Source organism: Cervus elaphus, chromosome 23 (assembly GCF_910594005.1).
Source record: "Cervus elaphus chromosome 23, mCerEla1.1, whole genome shotgun sequence".
NCBI lineage: Eukaryota > Metazoa > Chordata > Mammalia > Artiodactyla > Cervidae > Cervus > Cervus elaphus.
Genome location: NC_057837.1, coordinates 20,037,218 through 20,058,255, shown reverse-complemented (window position 1 = coordinate 20,058,255; position 21,038 = coordinate 20,037,218). Strand labels below are relative to the sequence as shown.

Below are 21,038 nucleotides of genomic sequence, written 5' to 3'. Positions count from 1 at the left end.
TGGTTTTCTATATTCTCTATCATATCAAAGTATAGTTGGTAAAACTTCAATACATTTAAGGTATACAACATAATGTTTTATGTATATACTGTGAAATATATGTATACACTGTGTTAGGTAACTGTATACTTATAACTGAGCTTCCCTGGTAGCTCAGCTGATGAAAAAGCCGCCTGCAATGCAGAAGACTCTGGTTCGATTCCTGGGTCCAGAAGATCCCCTAGAGAAAAGGATAGGCTACCCACTCCAGCATTCTTGGGCTTCTCTGGTGGCTTAGGCAGTAAACAATCCGTCTGCAATACCCTAGACCTGGGTTCGATCCCTGGGTTGGGAAGATCCAGTGTTCTTGCCTGGAGGATTCCCGTGGACATAGGAGCCTGCAGGCTACAGCCCATGGGGTCACAAAGAGTAGGACACGACTAAGCAACTAAGCACATACTTACAACTGCTATATCATTTGGACCTTATCTTTACATAATGTTTTGAGTCTAGTCTGTCTGACATGAGTATGGCCACTCTTGTTCTTTTTTGGTTGCCATTTTTTTTCCCATTCTTTTACTTGCAGCATGTGTCCTGAAATCAAAAGCAAGTCTCCTACACAACATACAGTTGAATTTTTTTTCTTGCCATTCAGCTAATTTATAGCTTTTGATTGGTACATTTAAACTGTTTATATTTAAAGTAATTACTGATAGAGAAGCACTTACTATTTCCATTTTGTTAACTGTTTTTTATATGACTTACATCATTTTTGTTCCTCTTTCCTGTCTTCATTGTTTTTTTTTTTTTTTTTTATATATATACATACTTTGATTCCCTTATTTTCCTGTTTCCTTTCTAGGTATCTTTAAATTGATGTTAATGTACAATGTCTTAGTTTCAGTTATATAGCCGAGGGATTGTTCTACATATATATTCTTTTCCATTTTAGGTTAGTACAAGATATTGAGTCTAGTTCCCTGTGCTATACAGAAGTCCTTGATGTTTACCTACTATAGTTGACTATATAATAGTGTGTATAGGTTCATCCCAAACTCCTAATTTATCTCCCTGCCCCAATCCCTTTTGGTAACCATAAGTTTGTTTCCTATGTCTATTTCTCTTTTGTAAATAAGGTTATTTGTATCACTATTTTTACAATGCACATATAAGTGATATCATAGGATATTTGTCTCTGACTTACTTCGTATGATAATGTCTAGGTCCATCCATATTGCTGCAAATGGCATTATTTCATTCTTTTATGATTGAGTGATAGTCCACTGTGTACATGTATGTCTAAGTATCTTTTCAAATTAAGAGTTTTCTCCTTAATATATGCACAGGGTTGGGATGACTGGCTTATAATCTAACTATGTATATAAAAACATGTGTCAGGAGAAAAATCATGTATTACAGAAAGTAGACTATGTTCCTATATTATTTTTTAAAATCTCATTAAAAAAAGCAAACTTATGGAGCAAAAAAATACAAATTCAGTTATACTGTGGGTGTAAGGAAATGAGTTGAACCACACAGCAGTGTAGGTGGTAGGAATGGAAAATGAAGGTGAAATGGATAGTCCTTTTTCTCATAAAGAGGTATAATCCTCAACTGAAAGATGATTTACTCCAAGCTAGGAAATACATTTAAATGGGAGAGGTAAAAAAGATACCCATTTTTAAAACCAGGAGGGGCACTGCAAATGTGCTGGGACTTCTACCACAGTGCTGTCCCCCACATCTGACCCTTGCAATGGTCCAGCAAAGGATCTATTTCTTTCAAAAGCGTCACACAAGTATTTTTTATGGATACACATACTTTATAACATAAATAAATCAAGGACAAATTAAAATGTAAAAAACTCCTTAACAGAAGAGTAACAATTTCCTGTCTCAATCTTAAGTAAAATGATAGTTTCCAGCTTCAAGTCAACAGCTCTAAGATTATGTTCTTAAAGAGTTAATTCTGCTTAATGTAGAAATGAAACAGAAGCAGATTTGTCCAGTATTTGGAGAGCCAAAAAATAGACTGAAATCTTATTTTATTCTATCTACCTTCCTTCCTTCTGTCTTTTGGCTTAAGTAAAATACCAGAAATTTTTTTCAGCCTCTTTAAGCTATAAAAACTTCATGTATACAAACTAACAAAATATACAGAGCCCAAACATCTGATTTAAATATTTTAAGCATCTTTATTTAATAAATAACTTCACTAAACAGCATTGTAAAAAGTGAACTGTTAAAATTAAAAGGCACTTAAAATAAGAATGTGAATAGTATGAAACAAAACAGGAAACTCAAACAGTGAGAGGTAAATATACAGTGGTCTGTTATAGCACTAATTTAAAGAAATGCTTAAGTGATAGCTATTGCATGAGCCACAGTACAACTTCACATGTTCAATAAAAAGGCAAATGTACAACTAAAACATCAATGAAAAAGTACTGATTTTAAAAAAGTCTTACCCCAAATTGCAAACAAATACATTAAATGATTAGAAGAGGTGATAAAAAGCACCAGGCTTTAAAAAGAAAATGAATAAACTAAAATTCACCCGGAGGTCCCCAATTCAGCAAATACTATGTAAATTAAGGCTTTTATGTAGATAATGCTAAATCAAGGACTTTTTTTTTTTTTGCAGAAAATTTCCCAATTCTTTTATCCAAGACGTGAATTTACAAAGAGAAGGCATAAAAGTTACCAAGATTAAGTAACTCTTAAAATGGCACATAGGTTTTAAAGCTATGTTTTCCCTTCCTAGCTCTGACTTTCCCCATGGCCTCTGCAGATCAAATATTTCATTATTTTACACCTGTAACTCCTAACATACTCATCTTTCAGGTATGTCATCAGTCGTGTCTAACAGGCAAATAGCAAAATAATACATTTAAAACGATTCTAAACTAGCTAGGACATTTACTTTGGATTCTGTATAACTGAAAAATGACATGTCTGCAAAGCTAGAAATCATTTTTAACACTTGATTAACAGAAAGTCTCATATCATCCTCATTAACTACTGCTTTTCAATCACTCTAGAAATACTGCTTAATCCAGTAAGACCTGGATTCACTAGTCCAGGAGAAAAGGTCAAAAAGGCACATTGTGACCTTAGATGACAAGGATAACCATCCTGTCTCAAGTCTTTTGTCAGTCCCTGGCATTGGTTTTAACATTATTTTCAAAATAATAAAAAAATTTTCAAATTATACATATTGTACATTTTCAGAACCTGCCCATGAGAGAACCATGGTGACACTGCCCTGAAGCTACCTTTCTGTGACTGTGGAATTCCTACTTTGCATTCAGCACTCGGGGTACACACAGGCAGTGCTCATTTCCCCTCGTACTTCGGATTAACAACAGTTGTCACAGCACTCTTGTAAATAGGATTTTCACCCTAAAAAAGAAAAAAGAAAAAAATTATCACTCTACTAAAGTCATCTAATTTTAATATCATTTTATAAAGTTAAAGACCATTTTCATAAGTCATTTCCATTTGATCTGTCCAGATATCAAAAGCTTACAAAAAATGAAAAATGAAAGCTTCGCCCCACAAGGCTAAAGGTGCCTCTGAAAAGGCACTTTTCCTTTCTGAAAAGTCCTTCCTCCACTGGTGATATGCTGTCAACAGCTTCTCTATTTTAAAATAGTTTTGAATACTATCTTGAAACTAGTTTTTAACAAACTCTTCTGCCATCAACTGCCTGATTCTTAATCCTTATTGTGCACAAAGGTGCTTGATAATGAACAGACTGCTTGGCTTTCTTGTCTGTGGGGGAGGTGCTCTTCTGACGCTTTGCCACTCAGGGTGTAGAGATTCTGAGGTAAGACTGTCACAAGTGGGCACAGTGCCAAATGTGCTTAGACAAAAATAATTACCATTCTTCATGAAATAACTGCTATTCTTCAATATGCTGATAAAACATTTTATCTTTGATACTATATTTTACTGAAGTGTTAAATGATTCCAAGCCATAAACATGAGAAATCTTTCAAGAGTCATAACTTCACTGACAGTGATATTTTAAAACATATCATTTTCTTTAAAAATTCTCATTCTAAATTATACATTTTAATATCTTATATAGCATTCTTTCTCTATTCTTTAAAACTGAAGATAGGCTTGAAAATCAAATGAGAAATACGGGCAAATATTCCTATCTCAGAGAAAATACGTGAGTACAAATCAAATAAATGTTTTAAGATTTTTAAATGCTATTTAGTTTCATATTTTACCATAGAACCATTTGAGGTTATTTTTAAAATATTTATATAAAGCACCTAAAGAGTAATTTTTGCTTTTAAATTTTATCCACACTTCACTTCAGGTTACATTTGGATATAGCTTTCATTGCCACAATTCTGCCTCCTAGAAGGGTATAGCTTGGTGGATGACAAACATGAAGATAAAGAACTCTCAAACAGTTCACAAGGGAATTCCATACATAAAATGGGAACAGCATAAGAAAAAAGGGATTGACTGAGATTAAGGATATTGTCAAAATGAAATTGACTACAGATAAAACATTGAAAGTTATGTAGAAGCATATACACATGCAGAGTTAGAAATCTATATGGTTGAGTTTTTAAGGGCACATATGTATGTTCTGAGTGGGAAAGGGGAAGCAGATGATGCCATCTTTAAAAAAGAGTAAGAATTCATTGAGGAAAAGTAAAACATATAAAGGCTGGGACTTGAGAAATACCAAATAAACCACTCTGACTTCAGTTCAGCAGTTAGTCTGGAACCTGACAATGTGCCTTCACTCCACCCCACAAAGCACAACCTGCCCAGTCATTTCTGAAACACAGAAGAACTCAGGATCCCTCAGAGATAAACATTATATAATATGGATGACAAAAATCACATCGGATATGAAATACTGAGCTCTCGTCTCAACTGGATCCCAAATGGTATTATAGCAGACATTTCATAATGGAGACTGGCGTATGGGTCCTACCAACTACATTCCTAATGAGAGTCAGTACAAATAAGTGAGTCTATTTCTACCTTCCTATCATGCAAGGCTAGAACTGCCTATTTTTTTTCAAATATGCTAGGAAAGTAGATTACCATTAAGTTTCTTTAATGCATTAGATAAATCTAATATTTAATACTTAAAAACTGTAAGGTAATAAAATATGGAGAAGAAAAAAAAAATGGCTAAGTTATAGATGAAACCAAAGTACAATTTACATCGCAGAACTTACCTCTGGAGAAAACACTGCCTTTTCATGTACACATTTATATTTATTATTTCATATATATTATTATTTCAAAGTCCATCCAAACAAAATTTTAACATGCAAGGTTAGAGGTAAGAGATTAAACCATCTGCGCTGGGCATCATCTTAAATGGAGGTAAGCTAAAATAATGCATATTAGTTCCCATCGTTCAGAGTGCAACCCTTCCCCACCCCAACAAAAAGCAAAGCCTGTTTAAATCAAGAGGAACAGGGTTACATTCAGCAGGGAAGTCCTCTGTTCTCAGTAAATGTCCTCTGTGCTCACTCTGGAAGGGCTGATGTGGCTACAGCATCATTTCTGTTGCATATTAGAAATGCAGTGCACAACTGTGGGAGATTAGCAGCCCACATTTAATGTGTTTATATATGAAGAGCTTTAACAAAGTTGATGATTTTTTTTAAATGTACCTACATGAATAGTCTTATGTGCTGAAGTAATTACACTGCCTGCCTATTTATCTGAAATATGTTAATACATAACTGACCAGCAACCTTGGGTCCCATACTGGAAAAGTGCTTTGTAAGCCATGATTTAATTTCTTAATGCTCATTCATTAATATCTGTTTATTTCTACTTAAGTTTTTCTTGAGAAAACATCTCAGAATAACCCAGTACCCATTAATTTTCCTGAATTTTACTAATGAATAAGAATTTTTCACAAAACGTTCACATCTTGAATTATCCAAAATGCTTATTTTGGCTGAAGTAATAGTGTACCAAAAATTGACTTAACAATAAAAACATTAAGTTTCACTGTTACTGATAATTTCCTTCGAAACACAATTTAACATATGGCAAGGTAAAAATTTCACCTTTCAACAGGAGATGCAGAAATTTTTTCATGTAAGTATCCATATAAAATGTCAATATCTGATTATGACAGAAAGAGGAAAGGAAAAAAAAACCAGCAAATTAGTTTCCTTCTGAAAATGACATTCTTTCTGTAAAGCTCTAAGTAAGGAAGAAAAGAATATTAAGTCTCATGCTGCTAAGAAAATGTACCAGACTATGCAAGATGAATCTGACAATTTTCTGCCATCAAATTTAACTCTGCCATTTCAAAAGTCTTAAGACCTGCTTAGAAATAAAAAAAATCAGACACATAATGGTTTCTAATGTTATCAGTACTCCCTGTATCTCTTAAAAATACGAAACATTCTTGTACTTTAAAATCTACCGTGTTTTGTAAGTACACTCTCATTCATCAGAGTAAATAAACAAACCTGCATTGATGGGTTTCTGGGTGTTACAGTGACGGCCACATTCAGTAGTGCCACAGTAGCACTAACATTCCTAAGCTACCAGAAAAGAGCAAAGACTGTCATTTCCTAGAGCAATCTCCCTCCACCTAACAGGTAACAGTGTCTCCTGAAGACATGTGGTTGCTACCAGTTCAATCCAGTGGTTAAGAACCTAGACCCTGGAGCCCAGTGGCCTGGGTTTGAATCTCAGCTTTTCCACTAACTAGTCTTGTGAACTTGGTCAAGTTACCGAACTCTTCTGTGCCTCAGTCTTCTCATATGTGAAATAAGAATAAAGGAAAGGAAGGAGTTCAGGATCACCAGTCAGGAGAATTGGTTCTAATCACAACCTTTTTATCAGAGTATTAGGGGCTTACATAATTATATTTAAAACATGCTAGAAACACTTCATGAAAATTCAGTTATAAGGGAAAAGCCTGTCCAGTGTTGATAAAAGAGAAAATGATACATTCGTCACCCAGGTAGAGCATACACTGGCCAAAATAACTTTCCCTTAGCTGAGAGAATAGGTTAACCAAGCTTTATTACCACTATGAAATTTTCAGCAAAGTTTTTATTTAAAACTCTAGTAGTGTTTTTCTCTACATGAAATTTAAATTTCATGTTCACTTTTCACTCTAAAACTTACAAATAATAATATGTTATATATAAGGATGTTACATATAATATAAGGATGTTACCATACAAGGATGATAATACCACCTAAAGCAAGGGACTCTAGTGAGGATTATAACTGACAGGCTGCTATCAAATACTGTAGTCATTAGCCAAAAACAACACAGTATAGTTACTGACTCCCTGTTTAAAGCTCTGGGAAGTGAAGTGACCCAGTGCCATTCTACCTAAGCAGAAGAGCTGGGACTCGACCCAGGTCAGTCTGATCACAGTACACGTTCTTTTCACTACAACACAGTTGCTGCTTCTATACCATAAAGCTTAATCCAAAGCCCTTCTAAATACTATTAACACACAGAAAGAAAAGCCATAGTATAGCCATATAAATAAAGCCAGACTTTGGAGAGGAAAAAAAAAAAAAGCAGTAGTGATAAAAGACACGCAGTGCAGTAAAGACATGCAAAGACAGAAAATGAAAGAAAATACGAACGGCAATTTAGAGACCAGCTTTACGTCCATAGTTTGGATTCTTGAAATTATTAATAGGACTCTTGTAAATCGGATTTTCTTGCTAAAGTAAAAGAAATAGTTTCTAATGATTTCATCAGAAAAAAACTGACACGTATAATGAGTGTTTAAACACTTTTATAAAAGAATTTTTACTATTTTTACGCTTCCAAAATTATTTTTTAAAAATCCAAGCAAATTGTAGTAAAATGCAAATGACTAAAGTTCATTTACACCTGAAAAATACTGAATATTGTCACTGCCTTCTTGTATCAAAAGATGAATACAAGATGGCCAACGTTTGGCCACACCAGCCTCCAACCCCACCTTTCAAAGCACTAATGCTGACATACATTTTCATCACTTACGGCTTTTAGGTTTTGTATAAAACAAGGTTACTGACTTGTAATTTGCAGAGTAAAAATACCCTTTTAAAATACATAGTTTCATGAATCCTCAAATGTATAAAGACACCCATCTAGGCAATTTAGAGACCACAGGCTTAGTCCCTATCATAGGTCTGCCTTTTCTAGACTGTTACATAAATGGAATTACACAGTATGTAGTCTTTTGAGTGGCTGATTTCTACTTAGGTTTCTTTGTTGAATTATTAAAAAAAAAAAAAAAAAGCAGCAGCTTTCCACTGAATAGTCTGCAGTTATTTAGGGTTTTGTTTTTAATTTTTTTGGTCATGCCAAGTATGTGGGATCTAAGTTCCCCAACCAGGGATTGAACCCACACCCCTTCTATTAGAAATGAGTCTTAACCACTGCACCACCAGGGAAGTCCCCAGGATTCTATTTTATATAAGAAGAAAAGGCAAAAGAGCGGATTAAAATTATTAAGAAAATAAAAATACCACAGTAACCTGAAGAAACATTCTTACAATTGTTTTCTTTTAATGGAACGTATTTAAGATGTTTTCTTTCACTGAATGCAAGCTTCCTGAGTAATAAATCCTGGGGGCAACTGAAATATTTAAAGGACTTTAGTAATCAGCTTTAGAGCTGATAAACAAGCGTTACATTTACTTTATGAAACACCTTCCATTTTAGATGTTTTCCAACTTACCGTGTCCCATTTGGCATTCATTTTTTCCTTTTCAAATTTGGCAAATTCCCTTCTGTCATGAATGATCATTAAAAGCTTCCAAATCAGCAGCAGTGCAAGGCCAATAAGAACAATTCCAGCAACCACACCTGCTACAATTGGAATAATGTCTGGACCAGTGGGGCACTCTGTAAAGTAAAAAGCAAAGGATACGCACACAAGGGGGTTAGCCTGTGGAAGTGCAGCCAAAACTACAGAGAGCTATGCAGTCTCACAAAAGACACAGGAACTGAAACTCCAAGATAAGTATCTTGGGGCACACTATCCAAAAGAACCTATAAAAAAAGATACTAGAAGTAATAGGTAAGTTTCCAAGATCATAAGGTACATGATCAATAAATAAACATCATGTATTTCTATGAATTATACCAAAGCTGATTTCTATATATTAGAAACTGAACCTTAGAAAATAGTATTATCTACAATAGCACCGAAATCATGAAATACCTATGTATAAACCTAATAAAATATGTATAAGATTTATATGCTAAAAATTACTGAACATTGATTTTAAAAAAAGTCAAGGCCCTGAATAAATCGAGAGATTTTATCTATGTTCATTGATTAGACGTCAATCCTCTCCCAATTTGATCTATAAACTCAATATTATCCCAATCAAAATCCTGGCAGGATATATGTGGATATCAAGCAAGTGAATTCTAAAATTTACAGAGAAGTAGGAGAACTAGGAAAGTGTTTCAAAAACACTTTCAGAAAAGAACAAAGTTGGACAACTTACATTACCAGATTTCACAACTAGCCGTGAAGCAACAGTAATTGAGACAGTGTGATACTGGCTAAGGGACAGATGCCTAGATTAATGGAACAGAATCGAAAGTCAGAAATAAGCCCACACATATTAAGGTCATCTTATTTTCACCCAAAGTGGACAAAGGTCAGCCTTTTCAAGAAATGGTACAAGAACTGCTGGAAATCTACCTACAATAAACTAGACCTCCACTCCAGATACTGACAGCAGCCCAAAATACATTATGGACCTAAGTGCAAAGCCAGAAACCAAAACTTTCAGAAGAAAACAGAGGAGAAAAATACTTATGAAGTTGAGTTATGCAAAGAGTTCTAAGGTAGTAAGAAGCAAGATCTACAAAAGAAAAACTTGGTAAAATTTAATGTTCTGGTCTTCAAAAAACAGTATTTGAAATACACCTGAAAATGCAAAATAATGACAGAGGCTTTAAAAAAGTTTGGCTGTTTCTTCTGAAGTTTAATATATGCCCTCTCCCCAATTCCTAACATTTATCCTAGAGAAATGAAAACTACATTCCAATAATAACTTAATCACAAATGTAGAAAATTCCAAACAATGTATTAAAATTTCCCAGGAAAAAAAAAGAAAGATAAAAACGATTCATCCCTTGAAAAGCAGAACAAATTCATGCCATAACAAATTATCTTTCCCAGTGTCCAAGCCTAAATCAAGCTGCTATTTAAAATATCATCAGTAATGATGTTACTGAGTACCTGCCATCAGGCACTGTGCTAAGGGCTTTACATGGGTTACTGCATTTACTCTTCAAACACTTTATAACATAAAATTTGCTTTCTCTTTCCCTTATTTCTTATAGTTAATTAAATACTGTTTTAAGCCTGACGAGATTTAAAATGTCCCAACTTGAATGTAAAGTAGCTGGAAGCTGTTCCTAGATGTGAGTGAGTGAAAGTTGCTCAGTCGTGTCTGGCTCTTTACAACCCCATGGACTGTCCATGGAACTCTCCAGGCCAGAATACTGGAGTGGGTAGCCTTTCCCTTCTCCAGGGGATCCTCCCAACCCAGGGATTGAGGGGAACTGCCAAAAGGTCTAAGCAGCAGAAAGACAGAAAAGAAAATGCAAAAACCTTTGAAACGAGCAGCTTCCTACCTGGCGTCTCTACCACGTGCACAGTGGCCTCGCTGCTCCCGCTCACTGAGTAGGTGAAGTAGAACCAGCAGTCGTCGACGTCCTTCTCCTTGCAGTGCGACAGGGGGTCCACCTGGCCGGGCTGCGGCAGCCTGTCCCGGTTTTCAACCTTGGTGACGTTGAAATGTGAACATTCCTGAGCACACGTGTCTTTCTTTTCTCCTTTATTGAAGGCTCGGCACTGAACACACTCTCTGTTAAAAAGCAAATCATTATATTTATTATTTATAATAATATTTGCTTAAAGATTATTTTGTGGGCTAGACTCAAAATTTGACCAAATTAGGCCAAGAGAGAGGAAAGAAGATATGAATAAATGAAGAAACATATGACATTTCTTGGTGGGAAAACTAAACATAAAGATGCTAGCTTCCTAAGTAAAATTATACATTTATTACAGCTCAAACTAAAATCCTCCAAAATAAATAAGAGTAGAAAGATAAAACTAGCCCTAACAGATCTGAAATATACAATATAAAGCCATAATAGCTTTTGAAATGTGTTGGTGGTATTATGGTTCTTTCTACAAGGGACAAAACCTTCCATTTTATTTAGTCAAAAGGAAGCAAATAAATTAATTAGCAATTGGTAATACTAATTTAACAAAGGTTACCACATGGATTCAATTAAATACCAAATTCAGGTTGAAATAATGGTACCACCACACTCATAGGATACAACTCACTATCATGTAGCAAACACTAGCTATTGAGAATTTTAAATGTAAAAAGTGGGCTTCAATGTGACAGATACTTTATTTACACTGTGGCCTAGGTTAGCACTGTTCTATGTACCATGTGATCATACACACGTGAACAGACAGTGAGCAATCACCTATCTCAAGCCAACTCAGAAATACTTACTTATGCTCAGCACAGACTCCAAGGCAGGTCTGACACATCTCACAGGTTGGTCCTTGGAACTTGGGGTCTGTACACTTACAGGCACCACACTCGCAGACGCCGCGGCCATTGCAGATCTGTCCGTTTACGGCCAGGCAGGAAGTGGTATCCAGAGAACAGTCACAGGCACTACCGGTGTAGTTTGGGTTGCACTCACACACTCGACACTTGCAAACACCATTCCCTGCAATTAAAAATCTCATTTCTCACAACAGTGGTAACAATATAAAATCACAACACTGAAAAGTGAAAACAATAATATTTAAGGAAGTATCCACGGGATGGAGTGACCCTCAATGCTGCCCCTTTTCTATTTATTCACTAAGCAAACTCGCAACATGTTTTATTTTATTAGACAGGACCACATTTTATAACCACTTTCAGACCACTCTCACCTCCACATATTAAGCCATTGGATCTATCACAGTTGAAATTGTCACACTCGCAGAATTTGCCGGAATAAATTTCATTTGTATTGTCCCTCTTCCTACACACACACTGTCCACAGACACACTCTCCATTGTTGCTACAGATTTCTGAACTGTTCTCTTTCCTGCAGTAAGCGTCCATGTCTTCACTGTTCACCTCATCTGTGCTACATTCACAGTGTCTCCCCACGCGTCCCTCGTTGCACCTAAACAAAGAGTCCAAAATTTCAGTCACATAAAATAAAAATAATTGAAAGTAACAAAGTGTTAAGAAAGAGGAAATAAAACGATAAACATTATCTTCAGACTACAATTATATGAGAGTGTTTGTGCCATGTGTCACACAAGTGTACACACGTGCATGTGTACACACACACACAGCCATTCAAGTCCATACAGAATCTACACAGGGGCCTAGGAAAAAACTCCTCCAGGAAAGTAACCATTCTGATCAAGATGAAAATACAATCCAGCAACGAACAGGTGAACACAACATTTGGAAACAAAGGATAAACTTATTTTTAAAGAGTGTGGTATGTTTTCAAAGGATATGCTGTATATTACATTTGCTATTATTTGCCCAATTTTTATACTAAAAGCTTATACCCAATTTTTAAACTAAAAAGTATAAAAACACACAACTAAAGGACTGAACTGATAAAAACACAACCCAAAAAGTACATGGAAGTTGAAAACCATACTAAACGTGTCATTTACCGTAATGTTTAAAAAGAAACTTATCCTAAGGATTCAGACTTTTCAGACACTTTTTAAAACACCTAGTGCTTATACACACTGTATATGGTAAATACACAGAAAGGAGGCAAAACATTGTCAAGATCTTTCAGATAAATAATATCTTCCTAAAAATGTATCTACACAACTCAGTCAGGATATGACATGGAAAATAAAAAATGTAACAGTTTGTTATTTAGAAAGCTAGTAAATGATGGCAAAATACAGTCATTAATTTTCCTCATGATTAAAAACCCTTCAAAGCCTAAGTCATTTGGGAGCTGACAGTTGGATCAAAATAGTCTTCTCTCCTGTTCTAAAAAAAATAGGAGAAAGATGAAACAGGAAGATTTACAGTATAAAATTAAAAATAATTTGACTTAAGTTCTGTTAGCAGTAGATTCTATGTTCTGAAAATAGTGCTTTCTTAATTTTACAAATATATGAATTTTTTAAAAATTATCCCAACAATGCAGAAGTGCATGTAATAACAAGCTGCACATCCTTTATTAATTCCTAATTCCAGTTCCCATATAAAATCACTTATTATTTTCTATAAGCTTACTGAGCTCTAAAGAGTTCAGATTGCTATCACGAGAGAAAAACCCAAATGCTACCACAAACATTTGTTAAGTAACATCTTGGATGGCTACAAAAGCTTTCCTTTTAGAATAAAAGGTAGTCTGCCTAAGGAAAAAAAGGCAGAGAAGAGCTTTCTATAAAGAACACCCACACAAGATGATCAAATTGATCTTGTGGTGAGCAACAGTAGCTGGAAGAATAATCTATCGGCCCCCACAGAGACTTTCCGGGACGCTCAGACAGGCCGGCCTCCAGCCGCCCCGGCTGCCATGCCCCGCGCCGTGCGTGCCGCCAGCTCACCTGCAGGCCCCACACTCGAAGGTCCCGTTGCCGTCGTGGCACTTGGGGCTTCCTGGGATGCCTTCACCTTGGCACTCACATTCACAGATGAACTGAAGGATAATCTCCACTTCCTCAGTGAAGCCCAGAGGCTTAATTTTAATGGTTTCAGAGTTCTTATTTGGACATTTATTTGCAGTTATGCTAATTTCAAATTGAACCTTAAAAGGAAAACAAGATAAGTTAAAAACTAAGCAATTTAAACCTACTAAAAATTTTTCAAAAAGCTACTCAAGTTATATTTAACTGTTTCTCAAATTATAAGCTAGATTGCTCATAAACAAGTAAGCTTTTTCTTTTATTTCAGAAAAATGTTTACAGAACATACCTCATCCCCAATGGAAATATTAGAGCATTTTCTCCCATTTTCCCCTGTTCCATTCACCCCGTTCTTGCAGTAAGACTTGTAATTTATTGTTACTCCCTCTGGTAATTTGCTGTTTTCCAAAATGACTTCTGAAGAAAGGGACTAAAAGAAAGACTAATGAAATAAGAGGAAAGGCAAACAAATGATACTATAAAATAAGCTGAATTCATAAATTCCATAGATAAAATGAGCTGCTAAGGAAACAGTATTATTTAAATATTGGAAGCCTAATCTTGAGTGACTAGAAAACCCAAAACCCAGAGAAATGGGCTCAAATAAGTAACAACCAATTATTCTAAATAATGTACACAACTGAAGAGTGTTCTGGTTAAAATTTTAATGATGACACAGCAGAGAGGCCTAATATTAATTATGAAGAGTTCTAAGAATTCAGAAGACTTTCTTTCCCCACTGGCAACACACTCTCCTCTGCCCTGCCACTTCTAGCTCACTAGTCAGTCGCTCAGTCATGTCTCTTTGTAGCCCCACGGTCTACAGCCCACAAGGCTCCTCTGTCCATAGATTTCTCCAGGCAAGAATACTGGAGTGGATTGCCATTCCCTTCACTAGGGGATCTTTCCAACTCAGGGATCAAACTGGGGTCTCCTGCACTGCAGGCAGATGCTTTACCATCTGAGCCATCAGGGAAGCCTCAGCTCACTAAGGACAAAGGTTAATAATCTACTACACAGGCTGGAGACAAATCTGCTTAGGGGCCATTGCAGGCCAGCCCCAACTCCCTCCAAGAAAGAAAACCCAGAGTGGAGGATTCAAGCCAGTGCTTTTGTAGAACAGCAGAGGGCGCAGGACAAACGGAGAAAGCTGCAGCGGCAAGTTCGGTCCTGGTCATACCACTCCACAGATGGAGTTAGGAAAGCATTAAGACATGCTAACGACTATGGGGGTGACAGGGGAAAACCAGAATCTAGAAAGTCTGTAAAAATCTAAGTAGGGTCTTTCCAAAACATTTTGGAAACCCCTGGCATGAGGTAGAAAATAAAATTCAACTCGTCGAAGGGCTGGAGCTGGTTGGTGTATGCAGCACAGGATGGTTACCGTTGTATTACAAAGGCCTCCGATGACTTAAAACAGTTACTGACCAAGACTTAATGAGTATCCCTAAAGTACTCGGAACTAAACTTGAGAAGAACAATTCCTCTTTAATTTCAACTTCCTTCCACATGGGGTAAAAATCTTATAAATCTTACTTTAATAAGTCATGTATGCATTCATATATATTTTATGGTACATACACATGTGACTGTGTGTGTACCACTTGAGAACAGAGAACTATGTACAAGAGAAATATGTACTGTGTACAGAGAAACATGGCAAGAGAAGAATTAGCAAAAAAAAAAAGCTTTTCTGGCACAATTCATCAAAATCAATGAATCTATAAAACGAAGGGAAATAAAGAAGACTGAGGTAATCCTATAAATCTAAATGGAAGCTGTTTCATACTTGTTTTCCAAAAAGGAGACTTATTACTTAATGACATTCAAACAGAATTTAGAAATCCACCCCCCGCGATGCGTTTTATTTTGCCTTGCAAACACATTTTTGTAAGAGAATGAGTTTTTCCTCCACATACAGAACTTTACATACAAGTTTTACATTGTCTTCTGGGGCCTGCTAAATTGTGTATGAAAGGAGTTTTACTTTTTTTGAGCAAAGTATTCTCAACAGGGTACTGCCCAAGACAGATCTTACTTAGAATGCACTCACATTGTACGCGTCGATGATCAACTGAATCACATTGCTGGAATTTGCAGATAATGTTCCTACTGCTGACTTAGGGATCAAATTTTTCAGTTCCTGCAATTAAAAGATAAAACCTATAAAATTTGACTAATTAGCATCTACCAAGTACCTACTCTTTATTTTTAAAAACCATTTCTTGATATCTATCCTAAATAAGGAGTCAGACCTAAAAATAACTAGTTTTCCAATGTAATACCACATTTGTAAAATCTAGCCTTTCTATCTGATGACATTTTCCCACATTTCAATTCAGACATATCATTGTGCCTTTGATGACTAAACATTAAGGATCTAGAAATGTGTTCCTATTTTGATCTCACACGTATATATTTACCTTGTAAACAGGCTGAAATTCTTCAGTAACTGCAAAAATCGTCTGAATGTTATTTTCGCTTAGTTTCTGGACAAGGTGAGCAATAGAAGGATAATCCTAAGAAATTAAGTAATAAAATTTAGTATGTAATTATATCCAATCTACTCGGTTTTTTTTTTCAATCTACTCCAGTTTTTTAACACTTTCTGAAAATAATGATTTGCAGATACATCTGGATTACTTATGCAAGATTGCCTGAAACAACAAAAATTATTGCTGAACTGGGTGCTGTCTAGTGGGTTTCTAATCCTTTTCTATCTTTATGTGTGCATAAAAATTTCAATAAGAAAGATTTTTAAAAGATTACCTATGTATATTAAATGTCAGAACAATGAAATCGAAGAACTGCCATAATTAAAGGTTATATTATCACTAAGAAAAAGACAAAGATTTGGCAAGGTTTAGATTTCTTCCAGACCTTGAATAAATTGCCAATGTTTATCTTCTGTAGAGGCAGGAGGCCTACTTTCTTAAGTCATATATAAATAAGACAAGGAGTTTAAAACTATACAAATGATGTGTTTAGACATAGTATCAAACTTGCTACCCCTTGATGGGCCAAGTGAGAGGAGAGAGAGCTTTGGGCTGGGGTGCAGGGCCAGGGTCAGCAGCTCCCTTCACCGCCAGGCCCCCAGCTACGCGGAAGCAAGCCGGCACAAAGCCACAAACTCAAAACAGCAACAAAGCTTTCCTGCAACTTAGCAAAATAACAAAACCCCAATCCTCAAAAACCCACAAGCCCATTACCCATAATACTCTAAAAACCCGAATCCACTTAATATGTAAAGTGCTAAGCACTCACGTAATAATGGCTCATTGTGTACACATCATTTTCCAGGTGACACTGTCCATCATTTGGTAAAACAATGCCACCAAGTTTCCCATCTCCGGCAAAGTGAAACCCAGCATCCGTGGAAAACACCAGCAGCCGTGTCACATTCCTCCAACCAATCAGTGACTTGAAAAGAAAAGGATTTCAATATTAAAATATTACCTACAGAAATCCAGCAAAGATTAAATCTTTTAATCTTTATACAGGCTACCACTATACTTTCAACTTAATTCTCTATTTTCTCTTTTCACAATGCTAATAACATCCTTGCTGATAAAGGCACAGAGCCGGCTGAATAAAACTCCCCCGCCTCACTGTAACACTTCACCTTGCCTAGCTGTCTGTCCCAGCTCTATTTTTAAAAACTACCTTTTAAAGTCAATGTCCCTCTCCCCACTACAAGGTAGCTCCACTCCACACCGCTGAGACCACATCTGGTTTCGTGCATCATCTTATCTCCAGTAGTAGCGCTGTTCAGTTCAGTTGCTCAGTCGTGTCCGACTCTGCAACCCCATGATTCGCAGCACGCCAGGCCTCCCTGTCCATCACCAACTCCCAGAGTTTACTCAAACTCATGTCCATCGAGTCAGTGATGCCATCCAGCCATCTCATCCTCTGTCGTCCCCTTCTCCTCCTGCCCCCAATCCCTCCCAGCATCAGGGTCTTTTCCAATGAGTCGACTCTTCGCATGAGGTGGCCAAAGTACTGGAGTTGCAGCTTCAGCATAAGTCCTTCCAATGAACACCCAGGACTGATCTCCTTTAGGATGGACTGGCTGGATCTCCTTGCAGTCCAAAGGACTCTCAAGAGTCTTCTCTAACACGATAGTTCAAAAGCATCAATTCTTCTGCACTCAGCTTTCTTCACAGTCCAACTCTCACATCCATACATGACCACTGGAAAAACCATAGCCTTGACCAGACGGACCTTTGCTGGCAAAGTAATGTCTCTGCTTTTTAATATGCTATCTAGGTTGGTCATAACTTTCCTTCCAAGGAGTAAGCGTCTTTCAATTTCATGGCTGCAATCACCATCTGCAGTGATTTTGGAGCCCAAAAAAATAGTCTGACACTGTTTCCCCATCTATTTGCCATGAAGTGATGGGACCAGATGCCATGATCTTAGTTTTCTGAATGTTGAGCTTTAAGCCAACTTTTTCACTCTCCTCTTTCACTTTCATCAAGAGGCTCCTTAGTTCCTCTTCACTTTCTGCCGTAAGGGTGGTATCATCTGCATATTTGAGGTTATTGATATTTCTCCCAGCAATCCTGATTCCAGCTTGTGCTTCATCCAGCCAAGCGTTTCTCATGATGCATATAAGTTAAATAAGCAGGGTGACAATATACAGCCTTGATGTACTCCTTTTCCTATTTGGAACCAGCTGGTTGTTCCATGTCCAGTTCTAACTGTTGCTTCCTGACCTGCATACAGGTTTCTCAAGAGGCAGGTCAGGTGGTCTGGCATTCCCATCTCTTTCAGAATTTTCCACAGTTTATTGTGATCCACAGAGTCAAAGGCTTTGGCATAGTCAATAAAGCAGAAATAGATGTTTTTCTGGAACTCTCTTGCTTTTTCGATGATCCAGCAGATGTTGGCAATTTGATCTCTGGTTCCTCTGCCTTTTCTAAAACCAGCTTGAACATCTGGAAGTTCTCGGTTCACGTAATGCTGAAGCCTGGCTTGGAGGATTTTGAGCATTACTTTACTAGCGTGTGAGATGAGTACAATTGTGAGGTAGTTTGAGCATTCTTTGGGATTGCCTTTCTTTGGGATTGGCGTGAAAACTGACCTTTTCCAGTCCTGTGGCCACTGCTGAGTTTTCCAAATTTGCTGGCATATTGAGTGCAGCACTTTCACAGCATCATCTTTCAGGATTTGAAATAGCTCAACTGGAATTCCATCACCTCCACTAGCTTTGTTCGTAGTGATGCTTCCTAAGGCCCTCTTGACTTCCCATTCCAGGATGTCTGGCTCTAGGTAAGTGATCACACCATTGTGATTATCTGGGTCATGAAGATCTTTTTTGTACAGTTCTGTGTATTCTTGCCGCCTCTTCTTAATATCTTCTGCTTCTGTTAGGTCCATACTATTTCTGTCCTTTATCAAGCCTATCTTTGCATGAAATGTTCCCTTGGTATCTGTAATGTTCGTGAAGAGATCTCTAGTCTTTCCCATTCTGTTGTTTTCCTCTATTTCTTTGCATTGATCGCTGAGGAAGGCTTTCTTATCTCTCCTTGCTATTCTTTGGAACTCTGTATTCAAATGGGAATCTTTCCTTTTCTCCTTTGGTTTTTGCTTCGCTTCTTTTCACAGTTATTTGTAAGGTGTCCTCAGACAACCATTTTGCTTTTTTGCATTTCTTTTCCATGGGGATGGTCTTGATCCCTGTCTCCTGTACAGTGTCACGAACCTCTGTCCATAGTTCATGTAGCACCAATAGGTGCTTAGTGAATAAACAATGTCTCAGCCCACACCCAACTTTGAATCTAAACACTGTTACCTCCCCTTCCCACCCATACCTACTCCACCTTCTGGAGCATGTACTCCCTTTTATCAGCCACCATATTAAAAAAGCCTCCCCTTTTTAATTCTAGAAAAAAGGATCTTCTTCAAAGACTTGACCCTGCTTAATTCCACCCCTTTGAATCCATCAGTACTGTTTGTTCATTTATTTTATTCTCCACCTTATTCAGCAAAAAATTTAAAGTAGTGGTAAAATGCTCTTGAATGGTAATTTTATAATAATCTGTCTTTATTTACTCCGTACATCTGTATATATCCTCCTAAAACTATAAAATCCTTGAAGGCAGGAATTAAGTTTATTCATGCTGGCAGACCAGTTGGAATATGTCTCTTCTGCATTTAGAGAAGTAAGTGGAACAGTTACTCTCAGTCAGCACAGGGAGCAGAGAGCAGCGGCCAGGATACCAAGGCCTGTTTTAATCTCAAGGCTGAGGTTCAGGCAGAGACAGCACAGAGAATGCTTTCTCCATATGAGCTTCTAGTGGGATCACAAATGAATGGCTGGAGAGGAAACAGGCACCAAGCTAGGCACCGCCTGGAAAACTGCTCTTCCCCTTTAAAAGTTGAGACTATCCTTAACCTGCATCTACCCTGGTGCAAGTCAAGAGTGACCACAATAGCTGTTAACTGTTTGCTGGCTACTTGCACTATCTATGGATTACCGTATTTAAACTTCCTAAGGTGTATCTATTATTATCTCTTTAGGAGAAGGAAACAGCCCTCTAGAATGGCAAGAAAACTGCCCAGTGGATGAGCAGTGATGGGAATATTTGAAGCTTTGTCCTAACAGTCTAAAGACTGTTATCTCAAGCACTATATTATATTATCATCTTGGGTATCAAATAGCATACTAAAACTTGGTTGAGTAACCATTAAGAAGCATCTGGAAGAGAAAGGTCTTTTAGGGCACAGGGGTACTATAAGGAAAAGGGCAGGGGGGAATGAGACAGATAAAACTTCATCTAGCTCACAATGTTTCCTACTTCCGTCCTCAGCTACATCATTAAAAGGTCACCTAAAATTTTCAGCTGGTAATTGGGTCAAAAAATTCTAACCACCAGTCCAATGGAGGATCAGCTTACTGTCACTGAAAATCTTGTAATTAAAATTACAAACATTATATGACTTCTCAGAATATCTATTCTCATATAGCTTTCAAATTAAGACTTAAAACTTTCTTTTTAAATTACTAAGACATGGGGAAGATGCCTCTCAAAGATAAGCAGAAGAAAACTAACCAAAGGAAAATGGTGTCTCACACACAATCTATTTCAGCATTTTTAATGTTCCTGGTGACGTCTCAAATAACCCCAACACAATCTCTGTCACAAAGCTGGAAAGCCAGGGTACCCTGAGCCTCTTTAAAAAACCCAGAACACCAGCTAAAGCTACCCTGTCCCACTGGTTCAAATGGTGAGCATTTTGGCTTTCAAAATCCGGATTAACTATGCTTTTTTTTTTAAACCACTTGCAGTTGGGAGGGAATTTAAGGGATATATCAGTATGATATAGAAATTAAGGTAATATTTTCTGACAGACAAATCACACTTAA

The 21,038-nt window shown here is 36.9% G+C and overlaps 1 protein-coding gene across 2 annotated transcripts in view; it reads right to left on the bottom strand.

Moving 5' to 3' along the window:
• Positions 1 to 2,148: 2,148 nt before the first annotated feature.
• Positions 2,149 to 21,038, bottom strand: part of ITGB1 (integrin subunit beta 1) — a 44,240-nt gene continuing 25,350 nt past the window's right edge. The window contains exons 7-17 of one of the 2 annotated variants that reach the window (XM_043882898.1): positions 16,934 to 17,089; positions 16,093 to 16,188; positions 15,723 to 15,812; positions 13,959 to 14,099; positions 13,592 to 13,791; positions 11,942 to 12,180; positions 11,508 to 11,730; positions 10,606 to 10,838; positions 8,687 to 8,853; positions 7,599 to 7,679; positions 3,159 to 3,380 (exon numbers count right to left, since the gene is read on the bottom strand). In XM_043882898.1, the coding sequence (XP_043738833.1) occupies positions 7,605 to 7,679; positions 8,687 to 8,853; positions 10,606 to 10,838; positions 11,508 to 11,730; positions 11,942 to 12,180; positions 13,592 to 13,791; positions 13,959 to 14,099; positions 15,723 to 15,812; positions 16,093 to 16,188; positions 16,934 to 17,089 (1,620 nt within the window). In that variant the 3' untranslated portion in view covers positions 3,159 to 3,380; positions 7,599 to 7,604. Of the gene's footprint in view, positions 3,381 to 7,598; positions 7,680 to 8,686; positions 8,854 to 10,605; positions 10,839 to 11,507; positions 11,731 to 11,941; positions 12,181 to 13,591; positions 13,792 to 13,958; positions 14,100 to 15,722; positions 15,813 to 16,092; positions 16,189 to 16,933; positions 17,090 to 21,038 lie in introns of both variants that reach the window. The other variant, XM_043882899.1, reaches the window with a different exon arrangement.